Source organism: Sorex fumeus, unplaced genomic scaffold (genome assembly GCF_029834395.1).
Source record: "Sorex fumeus unplaced genomic scaffold, SorFum_2.1 ptg000015l, whole genome shotgun sequence".
Classification (NCBI taxonomy): domain Eukaryota; kingdom Metazoa; phylum Chordata; class Mammalia; order Eulipotyphla; family Soricidae; genus Sorex; species Sorex fumeus.
The window spans coordinates 10,042,886-10,060,230 of record NW_026606072.1 but is presented as its reverse complement, the minus strand read 5'-3'; the positions used below and the strand labels follow the sequence as shown (position 1 = coordinate 10,060,230).

General features: G+C 38.6%; 1 protein-coding gene and 1 non-coding gene across 5 annotated transcripts in view; one reads left to right on the top strand and one right to left on the bottom strand.

Annotated features, from left to right (window-relative positions):
- Positions 1-17,345, bottom strand: part of GHR (growth hormone receptor) — a 305,006-nt gene that overhangs the window by 12,139 nt on the left and 275,522 nt on the right. For all 4 annotated transcript variants that reach the window (XM_056112076.1, XM_056112075.1, XM_056112077.1 and 1 more), the window contains 2 exons: positions 6,682-6,860; positions 1,160-1,325 (listed from right to left, as the gene is read on the bottom strand). In XM_056112076.1, coding sequence (XP_055968051.1) covers positions 1,160-1,325; positions 6,682-6,860 — 345 coding nt within the window. The remainder of the gene's footprint in view (positions 1-1,159; positions 1,326-6,681; positions 6,861-17,345) is intronic.
- Positions 12,684-12,790, top strand: LOC130021470 (U6 spliceosomal RNA). Its single transcript, XR_008792170.1, has one exon. It is a non-coding gene; the product is annotated as a U6 spliceosomal RNA (small nuclear RNA).

The following is a 17,345-nucleotide window of genomic DNA, read 5'->3' as shown; positions in this document are numbered from 1 at the left end:
AAAATTTAAATTAATTTTTTAGTTATTAAAATCCAGAAAGGAGATACTGGGAGTATTATAAAGAATTAGAAGGGGAAGAGAATTAATTCCATTGATATCACTGTATCTATAGTAGTTATAATTTTATATCAGTAACATATTTAGAAATATAACCCGAAGCTAGAGCTTCATTTTTTAAAACATAGAAGAAAAATCAGTCAAGAGAATAAAGTGCCACTACAAAATGTTTAACTGTGTGGCAATGCACTTTTTAAAGCAGATTTATCATTATATCAAATATTGCTTGAAACAACAGTTCTGTATGTAGAGCTTAGGGGAAAAAAACAGATTTATAGACATTTTTTATTTAAGTGTTACTTAAGGATTTTGAAATCTACTGATAATTTAAATTTAGATATACCAATGAATTTATCTGTAGCTTGAGATTATTTTATTGATAAATTTTGGTCCATCATATAGCCTTGTAAACCCTGTTTTTAATGGAGATGAGTTAATACTCAATACTCTTCCATTTAGAAGTGATGTTTTCTAGAACATTGTTATTTATTGGTAAGCAGTCTTTTTCACTTATGTATCAAAAAATCTTTAACTTTGAACTCAGAGTTCAATTTTTAAAAGCACTGATCATCTTCTATAGAAGCTTCACATGTCTCTTAATACTCTGGAGTGTGACTGACACACTGTTTTTTAAAGCTCTTCTCCCAGGTAAAAGCTACAGCTAAATGTTCTACAACCAACAACCTGATATTGATTGTCTATACTTAATATTAGCCTTTTTCTTTGATGTCATTCATATACAGAGAGAATTTCTTCACTATGTCTTTGAAAGATATTTTATTATAAATGCAAAACATATTATAGAAATGTTCAGAATATATAAAAAGAAAAGAATAATTTGAAAATTTTATATTCAGAGATATCCCACTAATACTTTATTATATCTTCCTCTCTCCTTCTAATATATACTCAGAGCTTTCCCTGAATTAAATAATTAAAAAACCAAATCCTCTGACTTTGATTTGTATTTGGCTGTTATCTTTGATGAGCTTGTGCTGACATTAAATGTTAATGCATCTTCATCTGTACAACTCTAACAATGGAAAAATGTATCAATGTATATGGAAAGTCATACTGGCTATTATTGTATTTTTTATTTTACCTTCTTCACATATAACTGCACTCATTTGAGGAAGTGTTACATATAGCACCTCACTGAACTCGCCATATTTTTCAGAGTTTCGTTGTCTTGATCTCACACGGACTTCATATTCTTTATCTAGTCTCAATGAGTACACAGGAAGTGATGTAGACAATACGGGGTCCATCTTTCAAGACAAAATATAAAATTAAATGATTATTGAGTCAACAACTCAATGCAATAAATGCTACAAAGTGTTTCCATATTTGTGTTTGAAATAAATTTATGCAAAGTAGGTAATATTCTGAAATTCACAAGGCCAAATAAGTTTGTGAAGAATGTTTGTTAAATGCAAATCTCAAATTAATTTTAGTATAGACCCAAAGATTTGTTTTAAAAATCTATATTGTTTAATTTGGTTATTGAATATTCTAAAACCAAAACCTGATAAGATTATGAAAAATAAAAAGCAATGAAAAACTTTATTGATTAACTACCTATCTTTTGGTATACTACAGTTTTGTATGAAAACACAAAACAAGGAGAAAATTCAAAGTATGTCAAATATCTATATACCTATCTTTGTTCTTTGGAAATTCTAAGTTGTCATTCAAATGATCTCAGAATTGAAAAGGGTCCTAAATAAATGATAATGGTCTTAATTGAACTTTCAAATAATTTTATTAGATGCAATCAATCACACACTTAATCTGTGGTTACAAAAAGCTTAAAACATTTCAAAAATAATTTGCTTTCCAGAATATGAGAAGAAAAGTGATTGAAGAGGTAATGAACATAAGGGTACTACAATTCTGAAATCCAGGATATTTCTTTCCCTTCCTGGGGAAGGTAGAACTAGGTCATTAGATCTTTCAACTTTTTGCTACTAAAAAGTAGGCCCAACTAATGATGCTTTCTTCCAAGTGACATCCTCAAAGCAAGTATTTACTATGTACTTTTCATAGGTGTTCAGTTAGAAAACCTTGTTCCCATTTATAGAAAACTTGAAACATTCACTTTTTCAACAGCATGGATTTTTTTTCACAAAGTAATATTCTCATAATTTGTTTTATTAAGCAAGAACCTGGGTCATCAGCTTCTAGAACAAAATTTTCTTTCACCTTGGTTAGTTTCTGCTTACATAGTGCCTCCTTTCCCCTCCTGCCCCAATGTGTACACAGGATGGTTATTCACATTATTTCTTAGAACTTTCTTAATACATAAATTATTTGAATAACTAATATGAATTTTAATGTCAGAACACACATATATGACACACTATACATATCACAGTTAATACTCACATATCTTTGGGCATTTGGGTTGTTTGCATAGTTTGGGGACTGTAAATAGCACTGTAATGAATGTAGGTATGCATATATCTGCATGAACTAGTGTTTCTGTGTTCTTTGGATAGACACCACTTTCTGGACCTTAGAGTTGATTTATTTTTAATTTTTGAGAATTCATGCTGTTTTCCACAGAGGCTGCATCAGCTTACATTCCTATCAACAATGAATGAGGGCTCCCTTTCCTCCACATCCCCGCCAGCATTTGTAAAACCATAAATTCTTTATTTGAGTTAACGGTAACAGTTGTAACTACATGGGCATTAGTATTATTTTTTATATTCAAAATATAGTTAAATTAGTTAAAATTTGGGGGAAGCATCTAAACAGTGCTTATGGGCTCACTAGTCACTGCTTGGTGACACTTTGCCAGCTGGGCTGAAGAGTTCAATGCTAGAGCCTGCAAGTGTTGCTTGGATCCTGTAGCTTCAGGAACCATGAGAACTGGGATCACATGTGTGGAGCTGTGGGGGCATGCTGTGCCATGGTCAGACTGAGATCCCAGGTACAAAAATGTGGCCCAAACATTTGTGATATCTTCTGTATTTAATTTTGAAAAATGATACAATAATACCAAATTCAGTATTTTCAATTAGAAACATGAATTCCTAATATAAGCAAAAATAGTAGTCTTTCCCCATTCTACTTATAAACATCCCCCCCTTACTTTCTCTCACTCTCTCTTTCTCACTCTCCATCCCCTCTGTTTTGGGGCCACACATGGCAGGCTCAGGACTTATTGTGTGCTCTGTGTTTAGGGATCACTCTTGGCAGTGCTCCAGAGATGGAACAGGGATTGGCTGCATGCAAGGCAAGAACCTTATTCCCTGTATTATCTCTCTGGCTCACACCTCTTTTTCAAATGTTTTTAACATTTCTGCTAATAACTAATTAGATTGTGAGTTTCTTTTAAGTTTTTATTTTGGCCTCCCAAATAATACTCAGGAGATCCTGGGGACCACTTCCAGCCAACTGGTTTGGTGGATATGGTGGTGCTTGGGTTCTGTGATGCCAGAGACCAGCTGGGATGAGCTGGTGGTACTCAAGGGGTCACTGGGGCTATATCTGAAAGTGCTTGAGGACCTTCTGGACTGCATCCAGTGATTCTTGAATGGCCTTTAGATGCTGGGGATCGAACTAGGTGATAGAATACTGGGGCCTTGCATGCACCCTCACCTCTGTACTATCTCCATGGTCCCAATTTTGAGCACATTGAGAGAAGTCGATTCTTAGAAAATAGTTTTTGTGTCAAATATTCTCACAAATTACTAGTCTGATAAATACTGTGAATATGTAATTTTTTTGGTAACAGGTAACTTCTGTGCTCACAAGAACCTGGTGAACCACACATCTGTGCCACATAACCACAGGCCCTGCACTTGCAGGTTGGAACTATGACCAATAAACCTATTCATTCTAATATTCTGGTTTACATATTTGACTTTTTAAGATTCTCAAGCTTTTTGGTTTCAGAAGTCTTTTACTTTAGAAATTTTAATGAAAATCCTAAGGATTTTGTTTGATTTGGGTTAGATTCATTCCTTTTTTTCATCATATTAGAAGCTGATAAATTTGAAAATAGTAATTTAAAATTAAAAGAATAAATTAATTTTATGATATAAAATTTATTTAAAAAAGCTATTGTACATTTTCAAACAAAATCACAGTGAGAAGAATAACAAAGTTTCACAGTTTTTCCAATTTTTTTGATCCGGTTTAATAAAAAACAGTTATATTTTTATCCCTTCTTATCATTGAAAATTATTAGGATATGTGCTTTGGTTTAAGTGCATGTACAAAATTTAATCTTACAAAGATACAGAACAAGAGAAAGGATATTTTAATAGTTTGAAAGTAAATAAGGGTACTTTTTTTTAATTCCTAAACTAATCATCAAAAACTCTACAGGTGGTTACTTCTTAAAGTTCAGTTATAATGTATAATCTGTAATAATATCAGTGAGTTTGTCATACTTCATTATATTAGAACTTGCCATTTTATCTAGTTTTGAATAAATCAGTCTATGATTCCATCTAGTACTTTGAATGGATCATTTTCCCCATGAATGATTTGGGTCATATATTAGTCCTTTGGAAAATATTGGCTCAATGAGTTATGTAGACTTTCCAAGTGTTCACACATTCCATTACACAATGTGAAAAACACATTTTCTAGTATCAACAGATTAGGAAAGTCTTCAAAGGCTGGAATGCTAAGAGCTTTTGGTTCCCCAAATTTCCCAAATTCCAACTTGACTCTGAAAGTTCAATTTTTTTCACTGTCATCATAAAAAGTCAACTGCTTTCCTTTTGCTAGAGCCAAAGAGACAACAAAGCTTGCAGGGAGCTGGCCTTGCACTCATCCAATCTGTGTTGGATTCCTGGTACCACAAACAGTCTTCTGAGTCTTTCAGTATTTATCACTGATTGCAGAACCAGGAGTAAGCCCTGAGCATAGTTGGGTGTGGCCCCTAAACAAAAACAAAAGCCCTCAAATATTCTTTTTATCAGTTGGTGTTCTAAGAAAAAACCCGGTCAGTTCTGATGGTGACCCAGCTGTTCCGGTGCTTGTTCTTAAGATGTCCATCACTATCTCATTATGCAGCAGAAGGCCTTTAAGTGTACTTCCTGGAAGCCACAGCAAAAATAAAATTTAATGAAAAACATACTTGTGTAGCTTCATCAGGCACCTTCCTCAGTGAAACTGGTTTCTCCTTCATTCCTGTGAGTGCATGGTGAAGAATACAATGACCCTGGGTATTTTCAGTTTGCAGCTGCTGCCTTGATTTGTGCTAAGAAAGCAGTCTCTCCACTCTCATTTTCATACCATCAACAGAGTGAAGAAAAAAAGAACATAATATTTAGAATTATTATGAAAATATTCTTGACCTTTTGGGCACCCTGGAATGGCCTCACTATTCACACTCTGAACTATAGGCAGGGGGAACCAGGCATGGCTTCCAGTGTAGTAGTTTCTATATTTGATTGCTCAATGCATGTTTGATTGAGCTTGGCGTTAGAAGGCTTTGTTGAGTCAGCAACCAATCAAGCTCTTTTTGGGTACCAAGTTGCAGAGCAGATATATAAATGAAAAAGATTCCAGAAACAGAATCTCAAAGACCAACAGTTAGCTCTTCAAAACTACTCCAAACTTAAATTTTCTCTAATGATAAACTTGGCTTCCTTTTTTCAGTTCACTGACTGAACAGGGCCCAAAGTCTTAAAATTCTAGGGGTAAGGTTGGGTCAGGTTGCTTGCATGACCTGATAACCAGTCCCAAACTGTGAGTTTGGATCTGGCCGGGCAATGTTGTGGTTAGATGGATTGAGAATTCATTATACTAGGTGCAGCAGCATGTTAATCCTGTTTTTTGTTTGTTCCTTGTTGAGTGTTGTGCGGAACTTGCCTCAAGTGATGAGTTCCCATATCCTTTGCAAACGAGGAGTACAAAGGTCAACCAGTTCCATGGTCCATGGCTACAAAAACAAGTTACCTTATTTTCCCTCTGAAGTATGGAATAAGGGGTTGTTCTGAAATCTCTGAGTCAAATTATTTTTCTATGTTTCTCTCCCAAAGTCATATAAGAACTTATTTCAGTTCGGAGGTGTGTGTCTTGTGAGTAGTAACATTCAAATCATGGGACAATATTTAGCTGTACTCACTGTTGATCTTAATGATAATCGTTCTCATGCTTAGTTACATCTCCAAAGACAGTCAAGTGGCTAGTGCATATGACTTTGCTCTAAAGTTATTTATTTTTATTTTACTTTTTGATTTTCTTGATCACATCTGGCTATATTCAAGGCTTACTCTTGGTGGTGCTTGGGGGACCATATGTGGCGCTAATCATTAAATCCAGATAGATCAGTTTTGTGTTCAATTGAACCTGAAGGCAAATGTCTTCCCCCACTGTACTGTCTCTCCAGGCCTCTAATGTTAAACTGGATACAAAGGATGACAGAGAAGCAGTTTTTCTTTCTGTTCATAGGCTACCATTGAAACTCTATGTAAGCATCTGCCATGGGACAGAATTTCAAAATGACATTATTTCGATTATTGTTTTTTCTTAAATAAATTGTGGAAAAACACAGCCTGGTAAATGGCTATTGATCAAGAGGAAGTATAATTATAAATGAGAGAAAGTTGTTGAAAGAAGGATCAAGTGACCTTTTTGTGAGATGTTATGATGTCTTACCATTTTCCACTGGGTCTCATTTACTTCCTTGTACTGCAGTTCATACTCCAGCACAATCCATCCCTTCTGAACATCTGCATTGGGTGGTGGTTCCCATCTGACTTGGATATCCGCATGAATCCCGGTCAAACTGGTGTTCAGTAGAGTCCAGTTGAGGGCAATGGGTGGGTCTGGTTGCACTATGCATTTCAAAAGAGAATTAGTACACAGAAATACAGAGCATGCTATTAGTGGAATGATTCCTACAGTGACCAAGTTATTTTATATATTTTAATAATAATAATTTTTATACTTTTAATTATTCTAATATTCCTATGATTACACTTTTACTTTATAAGACAACATCATGTTTTACTTAGAGATGATCTGTTTTTAACTCTTAAATTTCCCTTAAGGCGAGTTTCCACCACGAGCGGCTCTCTGGAATGGCCATGGCTCCAGAAGCAAGAGGACGTAATCCAGAGCCCGGAAGCTTATGGCAGAAAAGTGAATGGATTATGCGTTAAACTATGGCACCATGCCTCCCCGGGAGAGAAAGGTTGCCTGTCCCTTCTGCCTCCCCCGCCCTCACCCCGCAGCAAGCTGGCTGCCGCTTCAGAGCTTATTGGAAAACCAGGCATGAGCCGGCGGTGATGGGGCAACTGCAGCCTCATGGGAAGGGGGGCAGTACCGGCTCGTCCTTCACACCCTACTGAGGTCGCAAGTTGCCCCCCACGAGTGGCTCTCCGGCATGGCCGTGGCTCCTGAGGCACAGAAACCAATCTCATAATTATCTGGCTCTTGGCAAAAATCCTTCCAGACTTAATTAGTAAAATATCAGAAATCCAAAATCATTTGGTTCTCATAACCAGCTATGGAAAACAAAGTATTTCACAATGCCTTTTCAGCAGTTCTGATTGTTGGGTGGAATCGTTAAACAATAATGGTGCATCTTTTGTCGAAATAATGAATGTAATCAAAGTAGAGAGAGAGTTAAGTAGAAATCATCTGCCTCACAGGCATTGGGAGGGGTGGGAGGGGGCTATATTGGGGTTCTTGATGGTGAAAAATAAGTACTGATGAAGGGAAAGGTGTTTGATCATTGTATCACTGAGACTTAAACCTGAAAGCTTTGTAAATTTTCCCACAGTGATTCAATAAATAAATATAAAAAAATTGCCCTTAAAATTTTCTTTTAGGGGCTAAATCTTATCTATAACTCTTATTGAGGGTCAGGCACATTTCACACTTTTTTTTTTAGCTCTGACAGAATTAATGCTTTGAAATTTTGGAAGGAATTAATTTTAACTCATATTTGAAGTAATTGCATTACAAAGACCTACAATATTTATAGAAGAAGTTGTTCTGGAACTAGGGTGGAGAAATATATATTTTTTTCAAATTGTTTATGACCTGGCCTTGTCTCATTAATTTCTGCATTGCTTCTCACAAAAATATTCCTGAACACTTAGCAAATGCTCACCAGCTTATTATTTTGCTAGCTACATGTGGATGGATCATTAATTTTTTTCAGACAAGTGGTGATAATTTGGTGTGCTAATGTCTTCTAGTGTGGCGGTGGTTGGGTAGTGGAGATCGCCGAGCCTCACGTATGAAGTCCCATGGAACCCAGGTAATGTGGAAACTTGTGACCTTGGACTCCAGGCCAATGGGATCCAGGAGCAGAGAATCCTCTGCCTGTTTCCCCCAGTCTCTGGAGACCCAGGGGTCACACCCATAATCCACCTCCTGCCAGCAACAAATAATCTCCTCATCGGCCACCCTCCAGAACTCACGACTGCTTCTCCTGGAAGGGGGCATAAAATGAGGACCCCATAACCATGCCACCGGACTCTGCGTCATGCTGTTTTCACTCAGGGCACCCCAGAGGAGGGTGGGTGAGAGCCCTCCCTGCCCCAAGGGACCCAGCCCAGGCATGACCTCCTGACCTCCACTACCCAGCCGCCACCATGCTCCAGGCCACTTTCCACATGCTAGGACCGAGTCCATTTTCCACAATTACCACACCATTTTTAATGGGGTTCAGACGGTAGGCAACAAATCACAGAGGGAAATACACACACACACACACATATCTTGGAGAGCCTGGCAAGCTACAGAGAGTATCCCACCTACATGGCAGAGCCTGGCAAGCTACCCGTGGCGTATTCAATATGCCAAAAACAGTAACAATAATGGGTCTCATTCCCCTGACCTTGAAAGAACCTCTGATATGGCAGTTTCATTGGGAAAGACAAGTAAGGAGGGCTGGGACGAATGGAGATGTTACTGGTGCCCACTCGAGTAAACCGATGAACAATGGGATGCCAGTGATACAGTGAATGTCTTCTAATAGCTGATTGTGAACAACCTAATGTAGAATTTTGCCTGGTTTCTATCAGACATTCTCAAGTAAATCTGTTGCAGTCTGTTTATTAGAACTCCAATAAATCTGTTACACATACTGCTGTACAATTTCCCAAAGTTTCTTAAGAGAAATATGGATTTTGAAGCTAGGAACTATATATAAATTTATGTCCCAGGTAGTTTTCAATAAATAATTGCTATTTAGGTTTCAGTACCAAGGTTTTCAAGAATTACTTGCTGATACAGAGTAAAATATATTTCTTTTCTACTATATGTAGAAGGTTATCTAGAGTTTAGCAAAATCTGGTAAGGGGCGACATTGATCAGAGAGAAATCTACAAAGAAATGCTGTGAGGAACACTTAGCCCTATTAAATTCCCAAAGTTTTAAACTATTAAGTCCTATTAAAATGAAAAACTCTATTAAAATTTTCAAAGGGTATGCAGACTCTTTTTTGGGGGGACCTGGGAGGGGCACATCCTGCTGTACTCAGGGCCTTTTTTCTGGCTCTACATTCAGGGATCACTCCTGGAGGTGCTGAGGGATCACCTGGGATGCTGTATAGAGCCTCGGTTGACTACATGCAAGGTAAGACCTTGTCCATTATACTATGTCTTTAATCTCAAAGGGGAAAGGTTTTATATTCTCTAGAGAAGAAGGCAATACTAATAAAAGGACATGATGTTTGTTGGCTGTCATGGAGTGAACATCACTTAAAAAAAGAAGAATCCAAATTTGACTACTTATGACCACAAATTTTGGGAATTACAGTGGAAAGATCTGCAACATAGCTAGGTTACATGAGGCTACTATAATGACAGTTAATATATCATCGTTATGGGGGTTGAAGACTTCTTATAACCCATTAAGTGATTGCACAGTAAAAATGTTTTTGACAGGTCAGAGAGTAAAGGTGCTTGCCAGAAATTAAGGTGCTTGCCTTGCACACAGCTTACTCTGGTTCGATTCCTGCGCCCTTTAGGAGTGAAAGTGATACCTGAGTAAAGACCCAGAAATAAACCCTGACCACTGCCAGATGTGCCATCTCCCTATCCACCATTTTTTTTTGATAAAACAATTTTAAAGACTCACAGTGTAGGGGCTGGAGTGATAGCACAGCGGGTAGGGCATTTGCCTTGCACGTGGCAGACCTGGGTTCAATTCCCTGCACCCCATATGGTCACCTGATGCACCGTCAGGAGTAATTCCTGAGTGCATGAGCCAGGAGTGGCCCCTGTGCCTTGCCGGGTGTGACCCAAAAAGAAAAAAAAAGACTCATAGAGTATCTCAAAATATTCCTTTTCAAATTTAAATAGAGGATATGGAATAAGGTCTATTTGGAGGAGGTTCAATAGCACTGTTACAAGCATAATGACTCCTTTCTTCTAATCACACTTCCATGTTTTCTTGGCAACTCAGGATACTTAAGAAGATCCCGAGACCGAACAGAGCCCAAACCCAAACCCTTAGCTTCCCTCCACCCCACCCCGAAACTCCCTCATCTTCACTTATCCTGTTGGTGGCAAGTCCATCTGTTCAGTTGTTTTGGTTACAATCCTAGGTTTATTTGTCTATTTTATTAACTTTGTTATTACAGTTTAAGTGATATGTTTATAATAGTGCTTCAGTTTATAGTGTTGATGTACAAAGTTGCTGGATACTCCCACCAACTGAGTGCCTACTACCCTCTACTCCTCTGGTCTGACCTTTGTTTCCCTTTCCTTTAATTGTTGAGGACATATATAGCAAATTCTTCCTTGATTCATCTTTTTCTTGCCACCTCACTTTCTATCTGCTAGACTTTTGTTTTGTTCTTTTTTGTTTTTTGGGGCCACACCTAGCAGTGCTCAGGGTTTACTCCTGGTGGTCTCAGGGGAACATATAGGATGCTAGGGATCAAACCCGGGCTGGCTACATGCAAGGCAAGTGCCTGCTGTACTATTGCTCTGGCTCCTGTCAGCCTCACTTTAAAGATATTCCCAGATTGCATCGACTACTTACCTCCAGTTCCTCTAAAGCTTGGTTCTAGCCACTATGACCTTTCCCTGATATTGCTGCATTCACCTCTTACATAGGGCTCTCTTGTAGTCGTTGTCTCCTTTAAGTCTACTCATAATACAATCCTCAATATTTATACCAGTAATTATCATCACACAACATTAATCATGTTACTCAGTACTTAACCTCCTGCCCTAAGGCATTTTATCCTACGCCCAGTAAAAGTTAAAGTCATTACAAGACTTGAGAAGTTTGATTCCTTTTTCTCACCCCCTCCCATCCACCCCCAATTGGAGGGATGAGTGTATAGTATTGATGTACACTATAAGAGAGACCTCCATCTGTCTCTTTCCACTCTTCTCCTGTGCACTCCATGCCCACATCTTTCCCTGTTATACTGTTCCCCACTTCTGGAGTTTTCCTCTTAAAACTGAAATGCCCACTGAAATGCACAGAGAGGACTATTTTTTCATTCCCTATGCTCAAGTGTCACTGTTTCAGAGAAATCAACTGTGGTAATCTGATTTAAAATCACAATCTTTTCACATTGCCTCTCTATTATTTTCCTTCAGAGCATTAACTCTTTCTATGCCCTCACTGGGATCAACTTCCACAGGGACAGGTATGTTCTGTCGCAGACATCTGGAATGCCTCCTGACCCAAGGAAGAAACTCAATCAATATATATATATATATGTATATATATATATATATATATCAAAGGAATGAGTAATGTAACTACCGCCACTAATTCCAATTGTCAAGAAGAGTCATGTGAAGTGGTCGTAGATGCCTGAATTATGCACAAAGAAACTGAGGCTCATGGCAAATGACATCTTCAGATACAATAGGTTCAGCCTGTCTTTGTTTTCTCTTGCTCTCAACTTCATTTCTGCTGTTGTAACTCTGCTCATTACTTTCCTCTGCTTTGATTCTCAATCTTCTTGTTTTTTTTTCTTTCAATTTTTGATCTTTTGAGGGGCCACAAAGAGCAGTGCTTAGGGATTTCTCCTGGCTCTGTGCTCAGGGGTCACTTCAGGTGGTTCTCAGGGGAACTGCATGCCATGTCAGAGTCAGCTCTGTGCAGAGCAAGTACTTCAACCCCTGTACTGTCTGTCTGGTTCCTGATTTTTGTCTTCTGATCTCCCTTTTTCTAGTCTCTGCTATTCCAATCTGCCCCCCACTCAATAGAAAGATGAACTTTCTAGAGACAGTACCAGCAATTCACGTGATGGGGAAAGACTCCTGTAATTCTATTACTGAGGTCCAAATCTAAGCTCTAACTGTTTTGAGAGTGAACTGTTCATGGAACTGATCTCAGCTTCAGTTTCACCATGGGTAAAAGGTTATTATAGTAAAAGTCACTTTGCACAGTTTCATATTTGGTCCATGGTAAGTATTTTGCATGGATCTGCTATTACTATTCTCAGGTAGTGTCTCTGCGTATCCCTAAATGTATCTGTTTGCAACAAAATAACTCCAAAATCTTTTGGGGAGGCACTTAAGGCCACTGATTATTTCTCTGCCTGACCAGTCAGATTCTGTATAACTGCTCCATTCTGTGTAATTTGTCACTTTTGTAATTAGTCCTCAATGGAAGACACAATCTCCCTTGGACATTTGGTAACTCCCACTGGTGCTTTAAGAAATATCATACCCGTGCTCGCTTCGGCAGCACATATACTAAAATTGGAACGACACAGAGAAGATTAGCATGGCCCCTGTGCAAGGATGACACGCAAATTCGTGAAGCGTTCCATATTTTTAAATTCTGAAAGCAGCAAGATCGAAGAAAGAAATCTCTTACAAAGGAGCATCCTTAAAATTCACAGCTGATTTTTCTGATGAAACCCTCATGGCCCGAAAACAGTGGTGGGACATAGTGAAAAAACTCAATGAAATAAATGCCTCCCCAAAAATACTTTTCCAAGCAAGACTCTCATTCATAATAGAAGGAACAACACACAGTTTCACAGACAAACAACAGCTCAGGAACTTCATAGACTCAAAACCATGGTTACAAGAACAACTAAATGGGCTACTTTAAGGCAAGAAAGGCCCCTCAAATACACCAAATTTTAACAGAACAATGGAACAGAATCCCATAACAATAATCTCTCTCAATGTCAATGGGCTAAACGCACCAAGTAAAAGACATAGAGTGGCAGGATGGATTAGAAAATTGAACCCAACATTCTGCTGCCTGCAAGAAACGCATCTCAATAGTCAAAGCAAACACAGACTCAGAGTCAAAGGCTGGAAAACAATCCTACAGGCAAACAGCTCCCATAAAAAAGCTGGGGTAGCCATCCTTATATCAGACCACATCGATTTCAGAGTGAGGAAGGTCATAAGAGACAGTGAAGGCCATTTCTTATTGATCAAAGGATCTGTACAACAGGAAGAACTTACAATAATAAATGTATATGCACCTAATGAGAGACCAGCAAAGTACTTAAAACAACCACTCATAGATTTGGAAAAAGACATCAATAGCAACACAATACTAGTGGGAGACTTCAACACTGCTTTGTCACCTCTTGATAGATCAACCAGACTCAAGCTTAGCAAGGACATACTTCATTTGAGGGAAACAATGGAAGAAAGGGACTTAGTAGATATATATAGGACACTTCATCCACAAAAAGCTGAATACACATTCTTCTCAAGCGTACATGGAACATTCTCCAAGATAGACCACATGCTGAGCCACAAAACATGCCTCCATAAAATTAAGAAGATAGAGATTGTATCAACAATCTTCTCAGACCATAATGCGCTGAAATTAGAAGTAAATCACACACAAAAACAGAAAACTAAATCAAACACCTGGAAATTAAACAGTGCACTATTGAACAACGAGTGGATTAGACAGGAAATCAAAGAGGAAATCAAAAGATTCCTAGAAACAAATGAAAATGAGAACACGAGTTACCAAAACTTATGGGACACAGCAAAGGCTGTGTTAAGAGGAAAGTTTATAGCTCTACAAGCATTCCTCAGGAAGGAGGAGCGAGCACACATAAGTAACCTAACCTCACAGCTTAAGAACTTGGAGAAGGACCAAAAAAAGGAGCACAACCCGAACAGGAGAAAGGAAATAATAAAACTCAGAGCAGAGATTAATGAGATGGAAACCCAAAAAACAATCCGAAAGATCAATGAAACCAAAAGCTGGTTCTTTGAGAAAATTAACAAGATCGATAAGCCTCTAGCAAAACTCACAAAGAAAGGGAGAGAGAAAACCCTAATAAACCGAATCACAAATGAAAAGGGGGTCATTACAACAGAAACCACAGAAATTCAGAGGATCCTCAGGGAGTACTTTGAGAAGCTTTATGCCACGGAACATCAAAACCTCGAGGAAATGGATAAATTCCTAGACTCCTACAGACTCCCAAGGCTGAACCAAGAAGACCTGGAATACCTGAACAGACCTATCACCATCAAGGAAATTGAAATGGTAATAAAAAGTCTCCCCAAGCACAAAAGCCCTGGCCCGGATGGATTCACTAGTGAATTCTTCCAAATCTTTAAAGAGTACTTACTCCCAATGCTCTTTAAGCTTTTCCACGAAATTGAAATATCAAAAACACTTCCGAACAGTTTCTACGAAGCAAATATCACACTGATACCAAAAGCAGACAGAGATACCACAAAGAAAGAGAATTACAGGCCAACATCCCTGATGAACACAGATGCAAAGATCCTCAACAAACTACTAGCAAATAGAATCCAACTACTCATCAAAAAGATCATACACCATGACCAAGTAGGATTCATCCCAGGGATGCAAGGATGGTTTAACATTCGAAAATCAGTCAACATAATCCATCATATCAACAAAAGAAAAGATAAAAATCATATGATTATATCAATAGATGCAGAGAAAGCATTTGACAAGATCCAGCACCCCTTTATGATGAAAACCCTAGCCAAAATGGGTATAGAGGGGACCTTCCTCAACATAATTAAAGCCATCTACCACAAGCCTACAGCAAGCATCATCCTCAATGGGGAAAAACTGAGAGCCTTCCCTCTAAGATCAGGGACGAGACAGGGATGCCCACTCTCTCCACTTCTGTTCAATATAGTACTGGAAGTACTTGCAATAGCTATTAGGCAAGAAAAAGATATTAAGGGCATTCAGGTAGGAAAGGAAGAAATCAAGCTCTCACTATTCGCAGATGATATGATACTCTACTTAGAGAACCCAATAACCTCCACCAAAAACCTCCTAGAAACAATAGACTCGTATAGTAAAGTTGCAGGTTATAAAATCAATACCCAAAAGTCCATGGCTTTCCTATACGCAAACAGTGAGAGAGAAGAAAGCAACATGAAAAAAACAATCCCGTTCACAATTGTGCCCCAGAAAATCAAGTACCTAGGAATCAGCTTAACTAAGGAAGTAAAGGACCTGTACAAAGAAAACTACAAAACGCTACTTCAGGAAATAAAAGAGGACATGAGGAAATGGAAAGATATCCCCTGCTCATGGGTCTGGAGACTTAACATTGTCAAAATGGCAATACTACCGAAAGCATTGTATAAATTCAATGCAATCCCTATAAGGACACCCATGACATTCTTCAAAGAAATGGAGCAAACACTCCTGAAATTTATATGGAACAATAAGCCCCCACGAATAGCTAAAGCAATTCTTGGGAAAAAGAAAATGGGAGGAATCAACCTCCCTAACTTCAAACTGTACTACAAAGCAGTAATAATTAAAACAGCATGGTACTGGAACAAAGGCAGAACTGCAGACCAATGGAACAGGGTTGAATACACTGACATCTCCCCTCAATCATATGATCATCTAATCTTTGATAAAGGTGCAAGTAATGCGAAGTGGAGTAAGGAAAGCCTCTTTAGTAAATTGTGTTGGCATCATTGGACGGCTACATGCAAAAAAAATAGGCTCAGAACTCTGCCTAACACCATGTACAAAAGTAAGATCAAAATGGATTAAAGACCTCAACATCAGACCAGAAACCATAAGGTACATTGAAGATAAAGTTGGCAAAACCCTCCATGATATTGAAGCTAATGGTATCTTCAAAGATGCCACGCCACTGGCCGAGCAAGTGAAAACAGAGATAGATAGATGGGACTATCTTAAACTAAGAAGCCTCTGCACCTCCAAAGAAACAGTGACCAAAATACAAAGACAGTCTACAGAATGGGAAAGGATATTCGCCGAATACACATCTGACAAGGGGTTGATATCCAGGATATACAAAATACTGGTTAAACTCCACAAGAAGAAAACATCCAACCCCATCCAAAAATGGGGCAATGAAATGAACAGAAACTTTCTCAAAGAAGAAATCTGAATGGCAAAAAAGCACATGAGAAAATGCTCTACATCTTTAATCATCAGAGAGATGCAGATCAAAACCACAATGAGATACCATCTAACACCTCAGAGACTGGCCCACATTCAAAAGAACAAAAGCAACCAATGCTGGCGTGGATGTGGCGAGAAAGGGACACTCCTTCACTGTTGGTGGGAATGTCCACTGGTTCAGCCCTTCTGCACAACAGTATGGACGATTCTCAAAAAATTAGAAATTGAGCTCCCATTTGACCCAGCAATACCACTCCTGGGAATATATCCGAGAGGCAAAAATATATAGTCGAAGAGACATCTGCACTTGTTTGTTCATTGCAGCACTCTTTACAATAGCCAGAAACTGGAAGAAACCTGAATGCCCAAGAACAGATGACTGGTTAAAGAAACTTTGGTACATCTACACAATGGAGTACTATGTAGCTGTTAGAAAAGATGAAGTCATGAAATTTACATACAAGTGGTACAATATGGAAAGTATCATGCTAAGCGAAATGAGTCAGAAAGAGAGGGATAGACATAGAAAGATTGCATTCATCTGGGGGATATAAAGTAACAAAGTATGAGATTAATACCCAAGAATATCTGAGATCAGCACCAGGAGGATTACTCCATAACTTAGAGGCCAGCCGGGTATCCTAGAGGAAAGGGCAGTTCAGATAGAGAAGGGAGCACCAAATAAAGGATGTTTGGAGGATCCTCCCAGGAGGGGAGATGCATGTCGAAAGTAGACTATGGACTGAACTTGTTTGCCACTCAATGCCTCTTTTGCAGACCACAACACCCAAACGGAGTGAGAGAACACAGGGGATTGCCCTGCCACAGAGACAGGGGGGGATGGGGGGATGGGGGTGGGAGGGATATTATCCATGGTGGTGAAAAACGGGCACTGGTGGAGGGATGGGTATCTGATCATTGTATAATTGAAACCCAAGCACAAAAAATTGTAAATCTACAACTGTAAA